Source organism: Neolamprologus multifasciatus, chromosome 22 (assembly GCF_963576455.1).
Source record: "Neolamprologus multifasciatus chromosome 22, fNeoMul1.2, whole genome shotgun sequence".
Taxonomy (NCBI): Eukaryota; Metazoa; Chordata; class Actinopteri; order Cichliformes; family Cichlidae; genus Neolamprologus; species Neolamprologus multifasciatus.
The window spans coordinates 17,129,210-17,139,709 of record NC_140459.1 but is presented as its reverse complement, the minus strand read 5'-3'; the positions used below and the strand labels follow the sequence as shown (position 1 = coordinate 17,139,709).

Genomic DNA, 10,500 nt, shown 5'->3' with positions numbered 1-10,500 from the left:
TGTAGAGAGGCAAAAAAAAGAAATAATTCAGTGCTTGTGCAGAAATACCACATAAATAAGTTGGAAGAAATGATGAAGTAGCAATCAGCTCCTTCAAATTGCCTCTTTTTTTAATTTAACAAGGTCATAATGATAAATATTTTCTGCAATTCTGTTACTGGTGAAGAACACATCTACAGAATGAGTCCATTTTAATTTATTATTAAAGAGAGTAACCAAAAGTAAAAATAGACAGAAAATAAGGTCTGGGCATTGGCTGCCTCAAAACCTGGCAGCTAAAATTTGAATTTGAATGTTTACATTTTAAATGTGATAGAACACAGTCTAAATACGGTTTAAGAAAATTTCCACATTCTTGGGCCTAAAAAAAGTCTTTGCCAAAACACACTGGATAGAGTCAAAAATGAACAGTGGTCAGTTACAAAACCAGTCTATTATTCTTCCTGCAGACGTTTTGGAGGGATGAGGTTTTCCACAAAAAACTGCACTGTCATGAACAAAAATATAATAAAACATTACATAATAGCACCACACTTGCTTCTAAAGTAATTTGTTAAAAAAAAAAAAAAACTAAAAGAAAATTCATTTTTTAAAAACAGCATCATCTGTACTTTCACAAACACCATCAGGTTTTAGTGGAAGAAATGTGAGCAATTTATTGATAAGGCCAGAGAGAGAACGAAGGGTTTGCATGTATGTATGTATCACAGCCACCTTATTAGGAACATCTGCTTAACTCCTTGGTAACACAAATATCTAGTCAACCAATCACATTTCAGCAAGTTGATGCATTTAGCCATGCAGACATGCTGAAATTCAAACTGACCATGAGATTGGTGAGGAGAGGTCATTTAAGTAACTTTGAATGTGGCATGGTTGTTGGTGCCCAAAAGGCTGGGTGAGGATTTCAGAAACTGATCTACTGGGATTTTTCCCCACATAACCATCTCTATGGTTTACAAAGAAAGGTCTTAAAAAGAGACAACATCCAGAAAACTGCCAGACCGGTTTAAGTGGACAGGACGCTGGTTACAACCAGTGTGTGCAGACGGTATGGTCAGAATTTGGCATAAACAACAGTAAAGTGTAAATCTGTCCTTACTAGGCCTTACTTGAAATTGATGGCCTTTCCGGCTTTTTAATGCTTAAAAAAACAAATTATATATATATATTATTATCCTAAGTCTTTGGTCCCAGACATTTCTATACACAGAAAAAACCCTATCATTGTATTTTAAACCAATACATAGAGAGGAAGTATATTTCACTGGTTTCACTACATCATCACATTGGTTACTTATCTCCCATAGCCAAACCTCAAACAGAGTGGTTTTGTCAGATATAAGAAGCAAGGGTTGGGTCAGACTGAGAAACTTGGGGACACTGCACACTTATTCAGTAACTTCTCAAGAAATGAGAATATAGGTCAACCCTGCTGCATTGCATTGGTTTTACTTAGAGCTGGGCGATATAAGATTTTTTCATATCACGATATGTTTTTTTCATTTCAGGCGATAACGATATATATCACGATATAAGCCAAATAACTATATTTGTAAGATTTAAATGTGCCGTTGCTCACAAGTAAAATGTGAAATAATCAGCAGCTTGTTTTGATTTAAATATTTATTTCCCATAATAAGTTCAACAGGGTAGATGTACTTAAGGAACATGAGACTTTTTCAGATAAATAAAGGCAAATATTGCAAACTACACAAAAGGCAGCCGCTAAAGCGTTTAAGTTTCAAAATAGAACAAACAAAACAGACTACTAAATTGTCAATTCCACTTAGAAACAAAATATTAAGTCTAAAAATAAATCTTAGTTTGTTTTACAGAAGAACAGACGAAATTGACTAACTTTTGTCAATATCAAATAAACTGAGAACTAAAAGGAAATTCTCAATCTCTCCTTGTTGTATAGCTTAGCTTTATAAAAAACAGTTTTAACAGTTACTTTAGTCTGACAAAAGCCGAATGACGAATTAGCGCTTCCAGTCAGAGATTGAGCATGCACCGCTTTATTGTATTTCCAGACTTGCTTTCGGCACAATTTACAGTGCGCGCTACTCTGTTTTTTGTCAGACTTGAAATAGCCGAAATACCTTCACACTACGGAACTTCTATGGCTCTTCCGTTCAACAATCTCTCCGGCATTGGAACCATCATCATCTGTTTTCTCTTTGGTAACCTTCAGTCACGCTCTCGGTTGATTTTTCTCTAGTCGGCACACTCATTTCCTCCATTACCCGGGCGGCACTGCGGCTGGCTGCTTCCCAAACAAATACACATGTGCGGCTTGGCACTTGTGCTGTACGTAACAAGTCACCTGACGTGACGCTGCGGCTGTGATTGGTTCGGCTCTGCGCTACTTAATTTGGATTGGCTGTTCTTTTTTTTAAAAGGACAAGAGCGGTGAGATCTATCGCAATAGTTTAATTTTTCTATCGAGAAAAAGTTATTTCGCAATACATATTGTTATTGTTCTATCGCCCAGCTCTAGTTTTACTGTAAGACTACAGATTTCATAACGTAAACATTGAATCTTATTTAATAAAACACAAACTGTCAACAGAGACTATAAAATGTTGACTAACATCATAGTTCACTGAAGCCAAGGAGCATTTTCCCATAAATAGTCATCTTTTATGTACAGTCTATTGCCACAACCAAAGTAATGGTGTTTATTAATTAAATAAATTGTTAAAGGGTAATAAAAACAACTTTTTTTTTGTTACGGCAAAATAAAGTCTCAGATAAACTGCCTGTTTTATCTCACAGACATACTGATTCATCTTGCTACGATTCTGGCAACATTGCAGAAGCAATAAAAAAGCAGAATGAAGTTCAAGGTAGACTGGGGTAACCAGCAACAATGGTTTTCTTTGTTTCAGGGCTTCAGCCATTAAGGTGACCTGCTCTGGCAAGATTGTCGGATCAAAAAACAAGCGCAAATGCACCCACCAACACATACACACAGACTCACACGCACCTCTGTTTGTAGCTAAAGCCACGGTGATCTTAGAAAAACACACTGAGAAAATGGCAAAACAAAAGCAGAGTGACACACACAGCTGCCCAAACCAAGCGCTGAGGAGAATGGCATTCAGGCCAGTGTGTGTCTGTTTGTGTGTGTGAACTAGATCATTATCTTAAAGCAGTGCAACAGGATTAGTCTTTACTGTGGAAAAGTCAACACACACACACACAGAATGCACACGTCCAACACACAACACCATTCATTTCGATTAATGAGACAGAAAAAAACGTGACGAATGGACATCAAATATCATTCATGATATAGTCTCGTCACAAAAACTGCCCAGTGCTGTGCAAAATACACAATGAAAACACAAACTTGAGTAAAACAACAAGATGGATTACACCGGCTGGGAGAAGATTAGGTGTTGTGTGTAAGATGAGTGTATTCCTCGGATAAAACCAACCGTAATTCCTTCCTTTCACCGGGCTTATGAATTATAGCGTTGCAGAGAGCCAGGAAATTGTGAATCATGCCAAATCGGTGGTGAAATGTGAGTCGCATATGTCAAAGCTGGTGTGTGTGTGTGTGTGAGTGCCTGTGCAGAGAACAAATACCCGGAGTGTCCCTCCTCTACTCATCTATCATTCTCGTTCTGTGTCCCACTCAAAGAGACACAAATTAAAACTCGTAACCTACTTACAGCAGTTTGTGAAGCGTAAAGATTCTTCTACCTGTGCAGGTCAAAGGTCATAATAAAGAATTTCAGTGGGAACCATGTCTGTTAGCTCATGTGGGTCTTTGTTGCTGGGAGGAATTTCTATTATGACTATTAAAAATGGTTCTGATAAAGACAGTTAATGGCTTACTCATAATCTCAGTTTTTCCAATACAGCATTCCTGGGCTGAACCACATCCTGACCACAAGTTTAAAAAAATGCAAACAAACATTGACTTTTTTTAAAACACAATTTCATTCAAAAAAAGTGCAGCAATATATTTTTTGGATGTTTTAAATATTAAATTAAGGGGGAAAAGTGTATCATCCTCATACGAAAATATCCTGGCACATGGCAATAACATCACTTTTTTTTTTTTAATTAAAATTAACTTACAATATGAATACTTTGTCAAAATGACCCTTTGGCATGGTGCCTGGTGAGTCAATCTAATCAGGCTGGGCCAAATATCCTGAGCATAACATGTGCCAAACTGTGGGCTATAGCTGCCTGTAGGGTGTTATGTACAAATTGAAAAATCTACATTTTAATTACACAGCCCAAGGTGTCTAACTAATTTAAAAATAAAAGACAGATTTTAATGACTGTGTTTAGTTTGATTATTTTAGCTGGGCTCCAAATGATCTCAGCTGGATGCACTGTATACATTAAGATTTAGTTAGTGGATGAAGTTATCACCTTTCTTATCCTTTTACTTATGATGTACCTGTTCCTTGACTTGAGAACATGTCGGTAACGCACAACAGCTTTAGCAGCTAAGGATGTTTGCTGGTGTCGTCTTCTTTTATATTCAGAGTAGTACTGACACACACAATAGACTGTGTATGAAAAATGAAAGTCGCTTCAAGGTCTGAAAAGGGAAGCCAATGCAGAAGAGTCTAACCAATACGGGATTTTTAAGACCAATTTCAAGACTGACATTTGGTGATTAAAAAAATCTTATATTCTGATATAGCCAATATTTTTTTTCTTTCAGACACACGAGACATACACAGATTTCTCTAATATTTGTAATGTGTATTTACTCGTGTACACTCTGACCGACTCCGCTCAGATCAGCTGTTTGTTGTGTAGGTAGCTTTCTAAACCCGGTTTAGAAAAATTGTAGAGTGCCCTCTGGTGGACAAACCATGCATCATCAACACTCATAACATCAGTGAAGGGCGTTTCTCTGATTTCTTTTTCTTTTTTCCCCATCAGTCTTTATAAACGTCAATACCAAGAGTTCAATAAATAACTAATAATGGCTGAAAATATCGGCCCACCGATAAATCGGTCGGGCTCCACTTAAGCCTGCATTCTTTCTAAAGGCCAGCAGGCTGCAAATTTTTCGAACTATATAACTGCCCCAATGTGTGATCTCATTAACAGTTTCTTAATGAGTTTATGAGCTCCATCACTACTTTTAAAATCATACTGAATACATTAGTGTCAAAAAAAGAGGCTAAAACCGACTCACTGTGTACCTTTCGATCACAAGTTGTTAACCAATGAGTGTGTGGTGTCCCTGAGTCCACTTCTCATTTGTTACATCTTAATACCAAGATGATATTGGTGAAAATACTCAGCTCGAAGCTTCACAGCAGAACTTCACTAACCTGCCATCGCCATCTAAAATACAGTCTATAAAATGGACACAGCTGGAGAGCCTTATCAGTATAACAAGTGGATATAACACCTTGTAGACATAGTCCATAGTCTAGTATGATCAATGTCAAACACTCAGAAGCAAATAATGGTAAATGAGCCTTTATGTACAATTTATTATTATCATTATTATATATTAGTAATACTTTTTTTGTAGATAGGTTACCACTTTATGTTTGGGTTTATGATTATTCCTGTGCCTGTGTGTAAACAGCAAGAATAACGTGTATGTATAAACTCATAACCTTCCTTCACCCTCAAAGGATTACTCATCCATTTCCACATGGGCGCCAGCATCCAGACTGACTGTAGTTCCTGCTGATGTTGCTCAGCGAACCAATAAGCACAGCCAGCGACGGGCCCGCCTGAGATCACCGCCTTAGAACAAAGAGTCACAGCCTCTGTCAACAAGCTTGCTTCATTGACTCCCGCATCGGTGTGCAACAAACACAAACAACGACAGCTCCGGACCAACAAGAAGTGAGTGAGATCTCTTTGTTAGCAGCTGGAGAAATCACCGTAACTTAGTTCTCACACAACACACATTTGCACAAAACAGCAAGTCAACAAGTGGCATTGCGCCCCCCCCACTCCCGCCCCATGCAAAACAGGGACCATTCGTTCGCCATTCTGGGCACAGAGCCAAGCATCCAGATTCTTTGGAGCACGCCACCCGTTGCCAACCTGGGGGCGCCCACTTTGTCGGCCGTACAGCTGCTGCTGTTCAAACGGGGTGGCATGCTCTCACAAACAGCTCCTGTTCCAGGATTTAAAGCAGTCACATCTCACTCGTTAAAGATCCAAAACACACAACAGATGAAAATCACATTCATATTAGCGCCCTAATGCACACAAAAAGCAACACAGATGCACATGTGAATGCATACACACACACGCACATACAGAGCATACCCCTCCTCCTCATTTTATGGCTTGTTTTCGACATCAGCGGGAATTGAGTCGTGCTGAAAGAGAATTGACCATTGTGCTGACAGGAATACGCTCTCACCCTCAGCTGCACTACTCCAGCCTGCGCTGGGGACTGTAACAGAATTGTGCAACAGCTTTTGTGTTGATCACTGCATGCACAACTGCAAAACGGGAGACCTAAGTTCACACTGCATTTCCCATCACTCACAGATCTAACAAGTCCCCCCGAAGAGCGGGTTTATCTTTGGGAAGATCTGGCATCTGTTTGATTTAAATAACAGTTTACGAGATTTATGTGCATTTTCAGGCAGAAGAGTACAATTTACTGCTGCAGGAACTGTGACAGATCCACAAACTGTGGCTCAACATTTCAGCTTTGGTCATGGAAATAAGACTGAAGATTACAGCCTGCAAGTTTCTGCATCAACAACATGAAAACACACACACACACACACACAAGAAATGCAATCAAAATCACAGCATCAAAAAAAGTTGTTATTCAGCCACAAGCATTCCTCAGTCACTCCCTCGCTATAAAAAGGATGAACACAATACCCCACACACACACTTCCCCTATGTTAGAAACAGTGTGCTCATCCAAGAGCTGAACTGGCCTTTTCTTCCTCGCACAATCTTTATTTGGGGCCACGTGACAGAAAAGCATTCAAGTTGGATTGCAAGGCAATCAGATCATCGCTTGTTAGGCCTACATCAGGACTGCAGATTTGGACACCGTCACAACTTACTATGTTGACTCTAATGCAACAAGAAGTGCGCGTGATCTCTTTTATAATAGCTCTTAAAACAATAACACCCTTGAGCAGAATGAGTGCACACAGAGACGATCGATTTTAAACAGTGTAACATGCATTAATATATGAATGAGAGAAAAACAACAACAACAAAAAAACCCTAAATGTAATTAAATCTTTAACCAAATGTGCAATTAAATGCCGGTTGCACAGAATTATCTGTAAGAAATGTCACATTCACATACATATATGTATAAAATATAAGGCGGCGAGCATGCAAAAACCTCGGGCCGGTTATTTACATCAGTCTAAAACGCTGCAGTCAGAGCGTGTTTGTTTGCCTCATCTTACCCACCCACTAGCCCACATAAACATTGCGCAGGCCCCATCAAGCCCTTTGTCCTATATATCTGATGTCGCCAAATGTCATGACAGTCCGTTATATGCTTCAATATGCAAACGACTTATTATAGCAATAACAACATAATGCGTTTTTTTTAATCCCAGCCGATTAAATCTCCCGTCCGCGGCGGCGGGAACGGCGGCGGTGACACCGTTAAATCCGCTCCGTGCAGGAAGCGGTTAAACGCTGCAAAACACCGCACAACAACAACAGTGAAGCGTCGCCTGCCGGTCGGACCCACGTACCTTCAGGCTGGACTTGAGTGGTCCTTTGGCTGCGGTGTGATTGAAGCCCGAGGCTATCTCCTCCTCGGAGAACTCCTTGAGGCTCCCGTCTTGCATGAGCACGGTGTAGACGCTTCGCCGGGCTCCCGCGACCGACAAGTCTCTGTTTTCCTGCTTGACAGCCTGGACCACTCCTGTCACCGGGGCACCGTCCCCCGTCGGACTCGGCGCATAAACGCGGCTGCCGAGGACCGAGCGCTTCACCAGGCGCCTCGTGTGCATCTCTAAAAACTGTTTCACTGTATTCAAAGCCGGCGAGCCGGTAAAATTAAATCATTAACCGTCGAATTATAGCCGGTAAACAGCGTCGTGAAAAACACAAAACTGCAGCGGGTAGACTACGCGCTCCAACAGCCCTGACAAAATGTTAGAAAGGGGCAACATACTCGGAGGAGGGGGAAACTCCAAACAGCGTCCGGAATGCACCGCGCACAAGCACCCCGTAAAAAAAGAAACAAGAAACCGACCAGCTCTGAATTAGTAGCCGACGACTACGATTCATTCGCCGCTAAACAACCTCTACATCCAACCGGCTACCAATCTTCCTCCGTTCGACCTGTTTGTTTTCCTCTCTGCTCCCTGCGAGCTGAGGGGGCGGCGGGAAAACGCGGACTAATCGCCGTAGTCGTGAGCCGAGACGACACTTGTACACGATTAAGTAAAAATGGTGGCTAATACAGGGCAAACAACTTGAGCGTAGAAGCACGGGAGCCAGCACGTCGAATTTTTCCGCCCCACACGGCTCTGTACCCCGACACCTCGACGTATGTGTTACAAAAGATTGAAATTTGACCGTTAACCGGCTCCGGTTCCAACTACTGCCGCATCCAGTCCGCCGTCACCTCAGACCGAGCGGGGACTCTACCGGCGGAATGCTGCCTGTAAACATGTGCGGTCCGGCGGCCACGGCGGTCTCTAATTGGTCGGCGCTGCACACGCCTCCACAAGCCCCCACCGCTCCCCTTCTCCTCCGAAAGAAGGTAATGCAACCGGGGAGGATGCTCCATTGAAAACAATGACGCAAGGAGAGATTGGAAGCGAGAAGGGAGGGGGTTATGGCAGAGGGAAGAAAGGAAAAAGGCGGGAATTTAGGCTGTGGAAGAGAGAAGATTTGGACCAGGCAGCAAAGCTTCATGCTTTAACCTACTTGTACAGCCTACTTTTCAGGTGCCGTGGGACCTCTGAATTACTATGATCTGGTTAAAAATAAATAAATTAAATGAGGTGAACTGGTCTGCCTTTTTGCTTATAAAAACAACAGGTTATTTCCCTTTTTTTAACATGCCAGTTTTGTTTTGGTAAAACTGGTTGTTAAACATAAGGTCCGGGGGCCATAATCGCCCTGGCAAAGACTTTAACCGGTCCCACCGTTTTAGAACAAATAAAGGAGGGTATAACTTTGGACTCTTAAATATATTTTCATAACTTTTACTGCTGTTTTGTTTTTTATAGATGGATAGATAGATACAATGGCATTGTTTTTATCATTTTGCATCTTTATAACAGCACAGTGGATTTTACACCAAGTGCAAACTTTCACTTTGAATTCAAGGGGTTGCATTCATACAGTCATTTTCAGATGCTCAAAAGTAACTGGAGAGTTAACCAAAGGACCTATGACATTGATGATGTTTTGGCTACTGATACAAGTAGCAGGATAAACAGCAGGATGTGAAGTGTACAGGGCTACACTCTCCAGATAATGTCTCAAAGCATGCTGCAAAAGCAACCCAAAAGTTTCTCAAATCAAAGAAACTGGATATTTTTCAGTGGCCAGGTCAGTCACCTAATCCCAGCCCAATAGAGCATGCTTTTCAGTCCCTGAAGAAAAAACTGAAACCAGAGAGAAACCCACAAACAAGCAAAGAGGCAATACAAATAAAAAAATTGTGCTGTTGTATACTAATGGACCTAATTGTACAGAACATCGTAGAGCAGGGATGTCAAACTCATTTTACATACGGGATCATATAAAGCCCATTGTCATCTTAACTGGGTCTGACCAGTGAAACTTGCTTTTTAGTCAGTGCAAAGAAGTTGATTAAAATGATTAAAATATAGTTAAAAGACCAAAATTGTCCAAATATGTCCAATAGGCCAGATTGAAGGCTTTGTTGGGTCAATTCTGACCCCTGGGCCTTGTTTTTGACAACCCTGCAATAGAGCCTGAAAAGGAGGAAAAGGGGTAGAAGAAGCAGAAAGACACAAAGAACCGAAAGGGGAGCAGAGGAGGACAGGAAGGGGACAACAACAGGTGTGAGGACCCTTCGATTAAACAGCATTATGCTTATAGGAAGAAGGTAAAAAAAAAAACTTAACATATTTAGGGATGAATTTATATCATCATAAATACATTTTAATTTTCCAAGGATAGACAGCGCCCTCCATAACATTTTAGAACTGTAAGAAAAAAGTCAGCAGGGTCTTATTAAACACTTGTGCCCAGAGGTCTCTAACTTGATGACCGGGGTAGCCCCCTTCCTTCAAATAATCTTAAAGCCGCTTCAGAGGGCTGTTAACCCTCATATAGCTGGCATCACGTACTAAATGAGACATTTAAAAGTGTGATTTCACAAGCTATCGCTCTCTGACAACCAAAAAAGTCACGGGATAAATCTCTCTCTTGAAAAGAAAGTTCAGTTTGATAAATCAAGTGTGCCAGCATGCTGATTCATCGTAATTATCACCCAGCGTGGCAGAGAAAATACACCAAAGAATGTTATCGCAGAAACAAATGACCTAATTAATGTCAAACGTTAATGTT

General features: G+C 40.9%; 1 protein-coding gene across 2 annotated transcripts in view; it reads right to left on the bottom strand.

The window, feature by feature from the left end:
• Positions 1 to 10,466, bottom strand: part of znf704 (zinc finger protein 704) — a 74,589-nt gene extending 64,123 nt beyond the window's left edge. The window contains exon 1 of one of the 2 annotated variants that reach the window (XM_085149809.1): positions 7,698 to 10,466. In XM_085149809.1, the coding sequence (XP_085005935.1) occupies positions 7,698 to 7,958 (261 nt within the window). In that variant the 5' untranslated portion in view covers positions 7,959 to 10,466. The remainder of the gene's footprint in view (positions 1 to 7,697) is intronic. The other variant, XM_085149808.1, reaches the window with a different exon arrangement.
• Between the last annotated feature and the right edge of the window lie 34 nt (positions 10,467 to 10,500).